Source organism: Squalius cephalus (genome assembly GCF_949319135.1).
Source record: "Squalius cephalus genome assembly, chromosome: 7".
NCBI lineage: Eukaryota > Metazoa > Chordata > Actinopteri > Cypriniformes > Leuciscidae > Squalius > Squalius cephalus.
The window spans coordinates 16,293,511-16,308,889 of NC_137128.1; the positions used below are offsets into that span (position 1 = coordinate 16,293,511).

Below are 15,379 nucleotides of genomic sequence, written 5' to 3' on the forward strand. Positions count from 1 at the left end.
GGTAAACTAAAACATACCAAAATTTTATTTCAAAGTGAACTATCCCTTTAAGAAAAATAACTGTACATGCAATACCCAGCTTTACTCTGATTCATAGCTAAAATTATGAGTAGCGTTTAGCCACCCCAGCTACCCGAATAAATGTATAATTTGGTCAGTTCAGAATCGGAATACAAGCTCTTGTTCCAGGGGTTTAGATGTTGCTTTTTCAATCAATACAGGTGGTACTTTTTTTTTTTAAATATACTCAAAGAAATTGATAAATTGTTAAGTGCCACAGATGAAATTTTTTTAATTTTCAAACTTTCTCAGATCAGGTTGATAGACTCTCTGCTATCTGCTTATTAGCAGTTGTGGAGCTCTACACTGATAAAAATGATTTTGTGGTGAAGTAAATACTACAGAAAAAAATGTAATTTACATGAAAAAGTTAGTTCAGGCAAGAATTAAAATAAAAAAAAGTTAATTCTATATTAGTACTCGATTCAAGCATGTAGAAATGAAAGCGTAAATATCAACGTTATAAAATTAAGTAAAATTGCTCAACTTTTCTGATACTGGAGTTCCCATCATGCACTGGGCCTTGAATAATTAATGAGGTTGATTTTACACTGTTTTACAGCTGTATTTACACTGTTTTATCATTTACCCTATCATTATCTTTTGTTGTTAGGATTAGTAACTTGCGATTTTGTGACATTTGGATTTAATTTTCTACTCAGAATGACACATTCAAACACAAAAACGATCCATCAAATGTTACCGTCATTGTGTATTGTCTACCAAGTATGGTCTCTGCGTTCACATAATGGGTAACTGCTGAATTGTAGATATGGTGTCTCACACTGATGTTTCTAAGTAAAGCATATAGCATATACATATGTGGTTTAATTCAGTGAGTGAAATGTATTGCAGAGGAAACTTCAACTAAATAGATATTACTCAACCTTTTACTAGCAAGTTAAAATTACTTATTTTCTTTGTTACTTTCACTTAACTTAGTTAAATAGAGTTTACTTAATTCCATATGAGAAATTTACTTAAAAAATATGTGTGTGAAATTTACTTAAAAAATATTCGTACAAAAACTTGTCAAATAAAAATTAAGTAAATTTTATTTCTTGTTTTTTGTAGCTGCCAGTACTAAATTAAGCTGCAATTTGGAATATGCCATAATAATGGGGGGAAAATGACACAACTCTCCAAGAGAACATAAAGAGAACGGCAGGATCTGAGTCACACTTGGACAGTGAGGAACACCGACAACCAAAATAATGTAAAATAGGAGTAATTTACACTTTTGGTACTATTGACTTGAAGCCCTTTGACATTTGCACAATATGTAAATGCACATGAGAGAAGAAACTGAAATATCTTAGGGAAACCAATAAGATGGCACAACAAATTGTGTTGTTGTTTATTACAATATTGTTTTGCTTTGAATTTAGTCTAGGATATCTGCGCTGACAGATCATAGCACATGTATGCGCACGTTGCTTACGAACATGATCTCATTAGCTGTAAGGATTGGATTAGTGTGTATGGCAGTATTTTGCTACATCCCTCTTAGCTTGACTGCTGATTTAAAATGTTCCTAAAGCAAAGTCAAAGCCTGATCTTTGTCATTGCAGACCCTCCCCCATGTTACTGCCCCTTTTTGGCCAATGACCCGAGCGGTTTGTCCTGTCTGACCGTTCCACGGACATCATAATCAAACCTTATACAATAGGAAAAATAAGAATAGAGTAAAGCTTAAGAGGTTCTCTGAGTGACCCTGTCATGGACCACTTTCTCCATTCCTTCAAGAAATGGCACCATTCTCAGAAGGTCACAGCCAGACTGTCCAGTCAGCTGCCAATGACATTCTGTCGTCTTATTGGCCAGTCTCCGAGCTTCCCCTCCCCCTGCCCCTTTTCTCTCCTCCGTGTAAACGTGCAGGAAGTCTCTCCATTATTGCTCCTCCTCCGCCATGTGAAGCTGTGCTCCCCGAGGATGTTCATTTGCTGTTCCTCTATCTCACTGGTAACTGCTTTAGCTTTTTTCCTTCCCCTCAATGTATCGGGTGACGTAGAGCACCCACGCTGAGGATGAGACAGAGAGAGACTCAACCCAACTCCTGTCTGACGGAGCCCATGTGACAAACCCCACGCTCTACAACAGCTTTACCCTCCCCTCCCTCCCCTCACATCTCTCCTCCTCTTCCCCTCATTCTCTTCACAACTCACTGCGTTGTGTTCACTGTGGCGTTCTCCACCTCTCTGTTGGGAAAGAGGTGCTTGTCTGGTGTCTTGTGTGATGGAGAAGATTTAACCAGAAAACCTGAAAGCTGTACTTCACGCATGCACGCACTCTCTCGCACACGGCATGGCTCCAGCGAGGCCTTTGTGTAAACATCTACTCTGTGACTGACAGCCGTGAGGTCGCTGGTCAAAAAAGGAGGTGGACGGTAAGACCGGTAAGAAGGTGCAGGGACAGATTCTTCATTGCAAGCAAGTGAAGCAGAAGAAGAAAGGCACTGAGTGACAGCGGAAACCAGTGGTGACGGAGAGGGGGGCGTGTGGAAAACTCGCTGGATGAAGGAAGCAGACTGGCTGTCCCTTCCCTGGCGTGATGGAGTGAGACGAGGAATGAGGGTGGATGGTGAGAGCGGGCAGCAGCAGCAGCAGTGGAGGGGCAGGAGGAGGAGGCGGTGCGGGGGGAGGTGGTGGAGCAGGAGGTGGCCGGAGAGGCAGGAGCAAGTGTCGCTTGCGGAGGCGAGTTTCTGGCTCTTCGCTGGCCGAGCGGCTCAGCTGCCATAGCAGCGAGAAAATGTCGCCCAGCATCAAGAAGTTGGACTGTTTCTCGCCCATGCTGTGCCATTGCAAAGTGGCCTGTACGAATAGCACCATCTCGCTCATGTTTGGATGCAAGGTGGGTGGCGGAGCTCTCTGCTCTGTTTCTCAGGTTTGCTTTATGGTAGAGATAGAGGACAGACTGTGAGAATCTGTCCAGCATGTGCATCCAGGTGTAGCCAAGTGTTGCTGCCAACATTTTATTCTATACAGCAGCCAGAAAAATCAAGGGAGAGAAAGTCTGATCTCTAAGGCACATACAATCAACTTGGTGAGATAAGTGTTGTCTTAAAGATCCAGCATACACCAAAGTAGAGATATTCCCATGGAGAGCTGACACAAAACATGTCCATGGACTTTATATGAAATATATATGAATGTATAAGAGAAAGTACAAATATTAGGTTCTTTCTTTTAGATTTTGTTTTGGTTATTTATTTTTGGCATTTGCTTTTATTTATAGGATAGTTGCATATAGAAATAAAAGTTGGAGAAGTGGGATCAGGGCATGACCGAAGTTGGACCTGGGTCCTTGTGAGCCGACAGCTCTTATACGTTACATACATGTATACATTTTTGTACTCACCAATGTATATTAACCTGAGTTATAAAACCTGAATGCATATAAATAAATAAAACAATCAAATTTTGTTTAAAATAGTTTTAGTTAGAATGTACCATGTCACACGACATATCAACTTTCAGAATGTGTTTTATGTTAACTAGCAGCATGTTTAGAAGGATCAGTGCATAAGTCAGGGGTGCCTTTCCTCTATCCACAGCTTTCTCTTTTAATCAGCCATTGGCTTATCTCTGCTCTGACTATAGTTAACACTCTGCTCTCCAGTAATAACTCTCTCTACACTGATGAAGATTGCACACATTTCATTGTGTTAGCTCGGGGTAAAGCCTGCTTGTGCCTAATGAGTGTCACAGTAATGCGTTAGCTCTGGCATTACCAGAGCACAATAAACTCCTGATCAAACTCTTACAGAGTCTCATGTATGAAACATCTAGATTTTTATACTGAATCATTCAGTACAGCGTGATCATGAAATTGTAGGTAACAAATAGTTTTGTAAAAGTGACTGATTGTTTGTGGTGAATTGACTTTGATTACTGTCACTAATCAATGTTCTCATTATTTTTTACTCTCAAGCCTATGAAGACACAATGAATTCAAATGATAAAGTCCTCAGTCACTCAATAAACCGTCAGAAGTCATTGGGATAGGCAGTGTTTAACTAGTGCCCTTTGGCCTCTGGCATGATTACTGCCTGTATGGTGCCGTATGGCGTCTTATGCCACCTCGGACCATGGCATTAACTTCTCAAATCCTTGATGCACAGCCCATAGGATTACATTCCATCTGCTCTGCTCGTGATTGACATTCAATTGGAATTTGTTGTCAATTGTTAAAAAATTGTGAATTCTTGAGGGGCAAACCTCAAAATTACTACAAGATTATTGTGAACTTTTATTACAAGAACCTATTCATAATTAAACTGACCAGGCCAAAATTGTTTCAATCTCAGCCATTCCTGAAATTTCTAAATTGTAATTTAAAAACAGTGCTGAACCATACATATGACAGGACTTCAGACTGACATTTGAGAGCAGTAGCACGGTGCCACTAAGTTCTCCACCAGGACCTGATTTGGTCAGGGTCGGGGGATTTTTAATCATAAAGTTAATTTAATCATACAATTTATATTGTTTTGCATCAATAATTGCAGTTACTAATATGTCTATTTCTTTGAAATTGAGATAGAGATCAAATTTACTTTTATTAACATTGTACAACAGTAACATGTAAAAAACAACTTTTTATTTTATGTATTTAAATTTTTGTCATAACATTAACATTTAAATTGGATAGTATTTAGAGCTTTAAAGTGCTGGAAAAATTGTGAAGCACTTGAAAACTCTCAAAAGGTTGTTCGAACCCTTAAATGAATAATGTAAAAACATTTGACTATTTCTGCCACAATACCATGGTTACAGTTAGCGTTACTTCATCAAATCCATGGTGAATGTTGGTGATTTGTGGACTGGAAAGCCTTCTTTAACTTGTTCATTCATGGCACAATGTTTCTCCTGGTTTCCAAATCAGTGCTGTTTGATCTGATATGGCTTATAACAGAGAATTCTGCGCTGATGCTTCTTACTAGATATCACAGCGATGTTAATACTGTGCCGAATTCAAGCGCATTCTCACTGGATCTCCCAGCGCTGTGTAGTGATGGTTGTCTCGTGACCAAAGATAGGCCTGCGAGTAAACCTGTTCAGAGGTCACGCTACGCTGTCTATTATTAATCCGAGCTGACAAACAGTCCGCACTGCGCAGCTCAAACAAGAAGTGCGGTTTCGTTATGCTTTCGTTTCGTTTGTCATTTGATGTTTTTCATATGCAACAGAAACGATGGAGCTTATCAGTTGGGCAACGTAGTGGTGACACCAGTGTGACCTCTAACAAAATTTACCCGCACCGACTAGAAAATAAGTTGCAGTCTTGAGCCCTGTATGAGATGTGTAGCATGTCAGCCAATATGATTAACCTACAGATGATCAGAAGTGCTTAGACATTCTCACTTGGAGAATTTAAAGGAGAACTCCGGTCAATTTTAACATTGAGCTCATTTTTTTGTCAATTTGGAGTGCTGTCAATAGTCGATTGTCGAGTTCACGCGCGTGATCATAGGTAACTAAACCTATGCGCGTGAACTCGACAATCGACTACTGTGGACTTCGACCGAAAACAGGATGTAAATACAGGTATTTGCGCTGGCTTAAATAACATAATTTTTATCCATTTCTTTCACATCTACTGCAGTCAGATTCACTCGTGTTCACTCTGAAGGAATCACTCACATGACCTGTGCACTTGTAATGACACATCAAGGATGTTAAGAGGCTAAAAGCAGGTTTAAAACTTGCCCCATTGAAGTCAACAGGGTGCAAATTTTAAAAAGAGGATAACACGGTGTAGGCAACACCGATTTTTGTCGTTGTTCTCTGTATTGACAGCACTCCAAATTGACAAAAAAATGAGCTCAATGTTAAAATTGACCGGAGTTCTCCTTTAAGTACTTGTAAATATTCTTTTGGTTCAAGTCAAACATGGAAACGATGTTTTTAGGTGTAATATGTAAGTAATGACTGTTTAAAATGACTCAAAGCATTTCTCTGATTAAACTAGAGGGGAAAACAGCAGTGTGACAGTGATGTATGAGGGAGCCTATGCTGGCTGTTGGACTGCTGCTTGTGTAAATACTAATTTCTTAGTCAATCGTCCTTTTGTTCCAGAACACGCCTGCTGAATATACAGCTTCTATTTTTAGTTTCTTAACAAACATGGGAGGTTATGATGGCTTTGGTAGGCTTCCTTTCTCTTTTGCTCTCTGTTTCTGCCACGCTCCATTGATTTAATGATAAGTCAGGCTATATATCCCAATTTGTGAGCAGCGCAACACCTCACCACGTTAACACAGTTAAGTTAGAGGTGCACGTACGCTTTTCACCAGCTTCTCTGGTCTACTGCTTGCAAAGTTCTCCTTGCAATCTTTGCCTTTAAAAGGCCTTGTTTGATTTGAAAGAGTAGTGGCTGAGCGGAGGAGCTTATTCTGCTCACTGGATTGCCAGCTCAGTTTTAGCATCTGATCACACAGATGGGATAATTGCCCAAATGCCATGTCATGTCACCCCAGTTTTTGTTGTTAGAACTGTTTCTGATGATTGTCCTCTAGCACTGGAGCCAATGGGTTGTGTGAGGATTTAGTTACAGGCGATGTAAAGCATTACCATTCGGTCACCCTGTAATAACAGTAGGACAGCACTTATCTTGCTGGTTAATGCCTTTAGACAGATGTGGAGCTTAGGCTCATTATGCAATTGTTACAAGAAATTATACATTCAAACATGTATATTTAATTGTAGCTCCTGGTTATGTGTGTTTATAGTGGTATTTATTTTTTATTAGCAGAATATGAAAAGGCATTCACAGATATGTGAATTTAAGTTTTACATCATCCAGGTTCAAATGGATCCAATCTGCCCCCTTATTGTTCCTGCACTGGATGCTTCCCTGTATTAATAAGGAGAAAAGAAGAGTCTGTTTACTAGAGTATTTCATCCTAATCCTTAAGGATAAGCTTATGTTCTAGTGAGTGGGATGTTGACAGTGTAATTTTGACAAGACCTCAGAGGCACATGTGAACCAGTTCTGACACTAACTGTAACTTCACTTTTTTCAGAGATTGCAAACTTATAAATGATGCAAGGAAAAAGAAACTACAGATCCTTAAGTTCTTTGTCTATGTCTTTCTGAAATCTTTTGACACATTTTTAAGAAACCCTAAAATCTTAAAACGGCTCTTAAAAATCATTTATCCTGCTAGTCAACTTGAAAATACTAGTCTTTTAAAAAAATTTCACATTTAATGTCAAATTAATATATTATTTGAAAAGTTTATATCTGGAGCATAAAACAAAATCATTTCATTTTACCTCAAGATTTTCATTTTCTCATGCCAGGTTCAGAGAAATGTCCACTTGGAAGATGAGCAAGATGAGGGAGTATTTTGAAAGCCTACTAAAACTCAGGGCCTTTCTGTACCTCAGATTAGCCCGTGAGGCTGAGAGTGGCCGAGACTCTCAGCCTCATGTATTTCTTAAATGTCGGGTTCGCATCTCTTCTCTTTAATCCAGAGCTTTTGATGTTTTGTATTGATTATCTTTGAATTGATTATGTAATTGGCATGATACATTTACCTGACATAATAAATTGTTACATTTGATTATTCTAACTGACTTTGACATTATTATCATTAAAGAGTTCAAAAGAATAGTCAAACATTCGCTCACATTTAATGATGCACAGATATCATTAAAACTTTTTCATTTGTGGAGTCAGATGAAATAACAAGAGAATACATATGAGAAAATGTATTGCATTTAATCAAAAATACTTTGCCACGAGAAAAGACAGTAACGCGTAAAGACCTTCCGCGCTGGTCGGATGCCGGACTTTGGGCCGATTGAGCGCGAGCTTACACTTGCTTATAGGCTTGTTATTTTATATATATATATATATATATATATATATATATATATATATATATATATATATAAATATTTGCATTATGTATATAAATGCCATCATTGTACCTGACCCTGTGAGCAGTCCATGATCAGACTTTTTAAAAAAAAAAATTTATTATTTATTTATTTATATAGGAGTGTTATCTAAGGCAACCATCACTATTACGTTTTCTCATACTTGAGAGGTTATTGATTGCACAACCCCTTGTTCCAAGTATTAAACACAGGCACAAAACTTGTCCCGCAGTGATAGTGCCATGTTAATAAATGGTAATTCAAAACTTTTCTTCACATCAGATTTAAACTTGTGGGTAAAACATTTAATCTTACTGACAAATTGCCACATTAAGCAGGTTATTGCAGTGTGTGTGTATGTTCTCATTTGAAGCTGTGAACGTTGGCACAGTATGCAGAGGTGGAAATTGGAGTCAGTTTGGATTCCAGTCTGCCGTGGTGAAGTATCAGGTGTATCCCAGGAAAGCTCCAGATTGATTAGAGAGCTGCCTACCTCAGTCACAAAGGACCATGACTCAATAGTGAGTGGTCGTGGTTGCCAGGAGACCCTCCTCCTCATGTGCTCATGAGGGAAGACTGTGAGCTCTCGTCTTCTATCATGTGCTTCCTCCCACATGCTCCACACACCGAACACCTACAAATCAATCTCAATGATAGCAATTCTTTATTCCGGTCTTGCTGACATTTCCATTTATGGTTTTTAGAGAGGATTACATAACATGGCAGTATTGTTAGGGAAACACGAAACATCCCAGACTGCAGCCAGATAAAGAAATGGCTACATATTTAGATACCTTTGACTTTTTATTAAGGCTTAGTTTCAGTGTATTGTGTAATTCGATCACTCGCTGTCAGTTCAACAAAACACACCAGTTATAGGTAGTTGAAAAGTGTTTAGAGGGATTGTTTCCATCCAAAATAACTCAATATGTTGCTTTATAGTGATATAGGTAATTTACAGTTAAACTATTAAAATATTACCTCACTGGATTTTATGAACATGTACTACCGTAATCTTAAAAGTACTGTTTACAGAACAAATACAATAAAGTCCTTTCTAACTTAGATGCCAAGGATCCCCTTCCTAAATTATAAAGACAGTATATTTCCATGCATAAAATTTTTTGTACTGTATGAGAATATAAAGACTGAAAACACAGAGAAACAATGTTGCATAAAAATGTGAAATAATGTTCTTAAATTAAATAATTGACTTACAATTTCAATGTCCTGAAGCCAAAGCAAATGATTTAAACAAATGATAAAGAGAAACATGTTCTCTCAGTTCAAATTTATTTCTACAGGCACATTAAGTTTTAATTACTGTTAAACGTTAGGGCTAACTTGTATGTTCTGTTTCTATTCAGCTATAGTGTTTCTGTGTGCCTCATTTCATCAGTTTGGGAGCAAGGCACTTGTGTGTCATAATGAAACCGATTGGAACACACTAGGAGAAGGGAGCAATGAGAGTCAAGACCACGTATTTTCCTCATTAGCTTCACTTTAACACGAAAAAGTTAGTCAACGACAACAGGAATATCTTATTGTTGTTAATAGTACATTTATAATGAAGTTTTTAAAATATGCTTTAGATGTGTGTGTGTTCCCGATCTGCTCTTAAACAAAGCAATTTACACATTTCTTACCTCTGACACTTTTTTAAAACTTAATATGAAATGCATGACGAAAATGTAATACTTTTATATCACAACAATACAAAACAACTTGTATTATTCTGTTTATACATTAACTTCAACTCTCACGCCATACCTAGATTATTCACTTCGTGAAGCAATTCACCGGCGTTTGGAACATCCCTACAAATGGCGTCCTCGTTCTGAAGTGCCCTTCAAGGGTGCAAAAGCGCCTTTTGAAATTCGTGCTTTGTCTCCATAATCATTCATTAAGTTAAGTAGGTGTCTTGTGTGAAGTTAACGATCTTAGTGTGTGCCCTCAGTTCATTCTGTTCTGTTCAAAGCAGTTAAAATATCAGAATTCAATCAATGTGATGCAGTATTTACATACAGTATTCTATTAAACATTTAATATCTTAAGTTAACATTTAAAGTTTGTCAGCCCTAAAAATACATTGAATTGCCTTGATGAGCGCAGATTTTATTCATGCTTTGATGCATTTCCGACTGAAACAAGAAGTCATTTTGATCATTTTAAAATTTAGATTTAATATGAAACTGTTACTATTAGGAATGACAGTTTACACAAATTCCCATGATCAATTGTCGTTTAAAATAACGATTAATTATTTGATTAATCATAGTTTTAATACTGCAGTATGTGTCTACTTCAGTGGCTTATAGCCAACAGCATGGTAGGGTCTGCAGTTCAAAACGCCAATGTTTTTTTCAAATAAACGTAAATTACAACTAACTCAAGAAATTCAAGTTAATGGACAAAAAATTAAAAATGTAAATGAAATAAAATATTTAGGTCTAATACTTGATTCGAACTTGGTTTTAAAAGTCACATAAAAAAACTTGGTAATAAATTGAAATTTAATTTGATGAACTATAAACATATCAGAAATTCATTAACTACTGAAGCCTCAAATATATACCTTAATACTATGATTGTCCCACATCTTCTGTATTGCATGTCTAGTTGGTCTCAGGCATGTAAAACGTCGTTAAAATTACTTGAATCGTTATATAAAAGGGCAATAAAAATTCATGATAAAAAGCCTCGCCAGTACCATCATTGTAAAGTACAAAGTAAATATAACATATTGAGTTTTGAAAACCTCATTAAATATAATCAAATTTCTGCTCTATTTAAAATTATCCATAATATCGCTGCTCCCCCTTTGAGAAAATTTGTCACACTAAATTCGGAGAAAATTTCTAGAGCCACACGGTCAGGGGCGGCCTTAAGCATCTGGGGGCCCGTTTCAATAACTAATATGGGGCCCTGCCCACATAAAATGTAAACATAATAGAGCAGAAAAAGCAAGGATTCCTGTTGGTTTGCATCATATTATTTTATTACGCGCACTTTCAGCTTCATGAACAGGCAGCTCAACATAGAAATAATCCAACCTTTATTTGATTAAAACTATATACAATTATACAGCGTTTTACGTTGGAATAAGCCTTGCCCTTTCACGCAGGGCAACATCACTTAATTGATTTGTGCAGTAGCTATATTTTCAGCTGTTTGGGCTGACTTAAAAAAAAAAAAAAAAAAACAGCTCAAACATCCCCTCAACTTGTATTACGGAGCCCGGGAAGTCGCCTGTGTGAGTAAAAATAATAAAAAAAAATAAAAATACGTGGCGACGGTTTTGCAATCCGTGCGCCCAGTTTATAAACCGTACTCACGAATTCTCAAACTGTTCCCTCGGTTTAACAAATCGTGCCCATGAGTTTTTAATCTGCGCTCTCAGATTTGTAAACAGTGCCTTCAGGTTTTGCAATCTGTAGCCTACCCACAAATTCATAAACCGTGCTCACGCTTTCACAATCCGTTCCCACGGGTTTGTAAAATGTACTCACGGATTTGTGGCTCACTCTCATTTTAGAAGAACACCAGGAGGTACGTTGTTAACGAATCTTATAGTATATTGTTTTATTGTGTATTAAGTGGAATACATCAAATTGTCTTAACTGCGTCTAGCGGGTATGGGTGAATATACAATTTAATATGAATGGCGTGCATCAAAATCTTTTGTTTATTTGTGATAATCTTAACACTTTAGTATTCTAAAATACTAAATAACAAAAATAACAAAAGCGTCTTCTAATGTAGCCTATAAAATGTAATAATTATTATTTTTATTATTATTATTATTATTAGAGTTTATAACTATAAATGAGTTCACTTAAGACAGTAATATGTTTATCATAAAATAATTTATGAACGCTTAATTTATGAATTCATGAACGAAAAATTATGCAAAAATGTAGGCCTATTTTATCCAAAACTGTAAAAGGTTAGGTTATAGCCTATAAAAATAAAGCATTGATAAATTATTTTATGACAAACATATTACTGTCTTAAGTGAACTCATTTACTGTTTAGTTAAACACAAATAATAATAATAATAATAATTATTATTATTACATTTTACATATTTAGAAGACGCTTTTGTCCAAAACTTACAAAAAAGGAACAAAGCAATTCGTTACCTAAAAGAGTTATTGTAGGCCTATATGTCACCCTTAATTGACATATATATATATATTTATATATATATATATATATATATATATATATATATATATATATATATATATATATATATATATATATATATATATATATATATATATATATATATAAATTATTATACTGTAAAAACACATAATTATTGTTGATTTTATAGTGCATCATAACTAGAGATGAAATGGTATGAAAATGTAATTTCATGATTATAGTGACCAAAATGAGCATGGTTATCACATAATCCTGTTCAAAAAGTACTAATACTACACAATAAAATCAATTCACCAAGTTTTATGTCGAAAACCAGCAAATAACAAATAAACTTACCATCAATATGCACTTTTTGTTACATAAACATTAAAATAGTAACATTAAAAATGATGGCCGAATTTGAAAGGAGTGTCTTGCAACATGTTATCTACTAACATGTACAAGTTCAAATAAAGTTTTGACAAAAAAAGTTTTTATAAAAAGATAAACCTCGCATATTTCAGCCTTTAAATCAGTTTTATAAAAAGAATGATTCAAAAAAGACAAAATACTGACATTTACAATGCACATTAGCTTATCTTTTATTATTAATAGTAAAAATTCGGTCCGATTTTTACCGTGGCGTCTGTCGTTGCTATGCTATGCAACCATGCGCTCTCCACAACGACAAAGAAGTTTTAATAGCTAATGGATTTCCACCACCGAAAAACGCTTGCGTAGCTCTGCTAGAAGATTTATTTACGGAGAAGAAAAAAACACCCGTAGTTTGGGTTCACCCCCATCCTTCATGTTGACTCGTTGCGCCTGGAAAAAATGAGCGCGTCGCTTCAATTATTTGAAATAATGAACTTGAGCGCGTAAAAGACGCGATATGTGAACGGCCCTTGGCGAGCTATCTCCAATCAGGCCACGAGCTACTCTCGCGAGCGACGTGTTGGAGACCACTTTAGACATTATGTCTGAAAATCAATAGCCTATCCTAGGGAGAAAATGAATGGGATTTTCCTGTTCTGTTGGGGGCCCCCTTGGAGGGCGGGGCCCGTTTCAATTGAAACGGGTGAAACATAGGTAAGGCCGCCTCTGCACACGGTCGACAGCCAGAGGAGAGTGCAGCGTTTCAAGATGCAGAACCACATATGGTCAACAATCGTTCTCTTATAAAGCAGTGAGCCTTTGGAACACTCTTCCAAACGAAATTATTTCATGCACATACTATAGTACTTTTACACGCCTGACCAAACAGTGGTTATTATCAAAGCAAACCTGTACGCACTGAATGACTGTGATATGAATTATGTAAACTGTGAGTGAATGAGTGATAGATTCCTGAAGTGGAGAGTGTTTTTATGATGTGAGTGAAGTAATGCTTCCATGTATTATTCTGTATATATTTTATGAATTTGGACTGCGGGTGGAAATTAGCATTCTTTGCTATAACCTGGCACATGACATCTCTTCTTTTTTAGACTAATGTTGTTTGTGCATTGTCCCTGATCAAATAAAATAAATTCAAATTCAAATTCAAATGTTCCTCACCAAATGAATGAGGGTTTTTTAGTCTAAATAAAAGGCTAGTGGGATTTTAAAATGAGTAGATGCGATTGATCATTTAATTAAATTCATTATTTAATAATAAAATATAACGATTAATACAACGTGTCACCAATGCCGCCTCAGATGTGTGCTCAGAATGTGTAACTGCTGTTGTGGATACGCTCTACTGTAACAACGCGCTGAAACACGGCAACTAAACTCAATGAATTCACAACGTTCTATTACAATAGTGTTCTCTTTATAATGTTATGTAATATGACAGTCCCAATCATTGTTGTTATTAGTCGTGCATTGTTGTTTTAGCTGCATGCGCTGAAGCTGAAGATGATCAGCGGCACGCTTTACTACAGCGTTAATTCTTAACCAAATGCATCCTATATGAGATAAATCAGGTATACTGTAGATAGGCCTACACAAAATGAACCATATAGAAAATAGTAAATGTGTGAACAATTGAATTGACCAGCATAGGGGCCAGGAGACTTCAGATTCTAGAGATCATTTGATTGGACAGAAAATCTAAATAGAAGCAGAAGTGTAGAATGATGCCATCAAATTTACAGATCCGTATTGGAGGTAGAGAGAAGCTGCAAATTTTGAATGCTTCTAAATGCGATTTTTCATGGAGACTTTAAAATATCTTGCTGCGAAACCCTTAGTGCACTCTTGTAGCCCCATAGGGGTCCTTCAACTCCAGTTTGAAAGCCTGTTTTATTCTATAACAGCTTGTTATTATACATGTATATCTCTGGATACTCACTCAGGTCTATGTTAAATATGTAACTGTATCTCAGTTAAAATATGTAACTGTAATAAATGGACAACACATATTTAAAGGTAGCGTAGGCAATTCACGCACATATCGTGTCTACTTGGAATTGAGCTTTTGACAATACCATTAACTGAAGGAGAAAGTGATGTATGCACACTGATTATGCTTAAAAGAATATGAGGACATCTGTCTGATGGATAGATAGATTAAGATGTAGAATGACATGTAAGATGGTTGTCTCGGTTGTCCTGAACATCATTAAATATATTTTCTAAAACATTGTGAATGATGGACATAATTTCCCTTAAGTAAGTAAACCAAAGCACTTTACAGTGTGAATTCCCCATTGATCTTTCCTGTAATCTAGCTACTGATTATACACCATGCAAATTCATAAAGCTAAGTGGTTGAACTAGTCCAGTGAGGCTTATGTTGGCTTTAAATAAGGCTGCTTGAATCATAGGCTTACTCATAGTGAGAAGTAGTCAGTATCTGATAAACCTGTTGCCATGGCAACTGTGTCCATCCTCCGCCTGTGTGGAAACAGCTCATCAGTTTTGTGTGAAAGCATGTTCCACTGAATGTATTTTAGAGGGAGGGGAACCCATTCATCATCATGTGAAAGCGCTACTGTAGTGCAAGGGAATGGGTTGATAGCAAAGTCCCTTTCAAGGAAAGTCTGTGCACTGGGCGGCCATATTTGCTACGCCTCCGAACGCCTCCCGGCAGCTATTTCGGACATCCAAGACCAAGTCCTATCTGTCTGAATAGCGGAATCCTGAAATTTCAAAAACTGCTTTCCGAACTCACAATGAAATAACATATTTCAAATCAGCAACAAAATCTGACATTAAAGGGGTCATCGGGATCATCACTTTTATATGGTGTTTGCATATAAATGTATCTTTGCAGTGTGTGGACACAACCACCAAACAAT

The 15,379-nt window shown here is 36.7% G+C and overlaps 1 protein-coding gene across 40 annotated transcripts in view; it reads left to right on the forward strand.

Moving 5' to 3' along the window:
- The window catches only part of dlg1b (discs large MAGUK scaffold protein 1b), a 133,017-nt gene that overhangs the window by 40,133 nt on the left and 77,505 nt on the right, over window positions 1-15,379 (forward strand). For 2 of the 40 annotated variants that reach the window (XM_079877326.1, XM_079877320.1), the window contains exon 1: window positions 2,243-2,910. The exons of 37 other annotated variants lie outside the window; for them this stretch is intronic. In XM_079877326.1, the coding sequence (XP_079733452.1) occupies window positions 2,638-2,910 (273 nt within the window). In that variant the 5' untranslated portion in view covers window positions 2,243-2,637. Of the gene's footprint in view, window positions 1-2,241; window positions 2,911-15,379 lie in introns of those variants that run through there. One more of the 40 variants, XM_079877297.1, reaches the window with a different exon arrangement.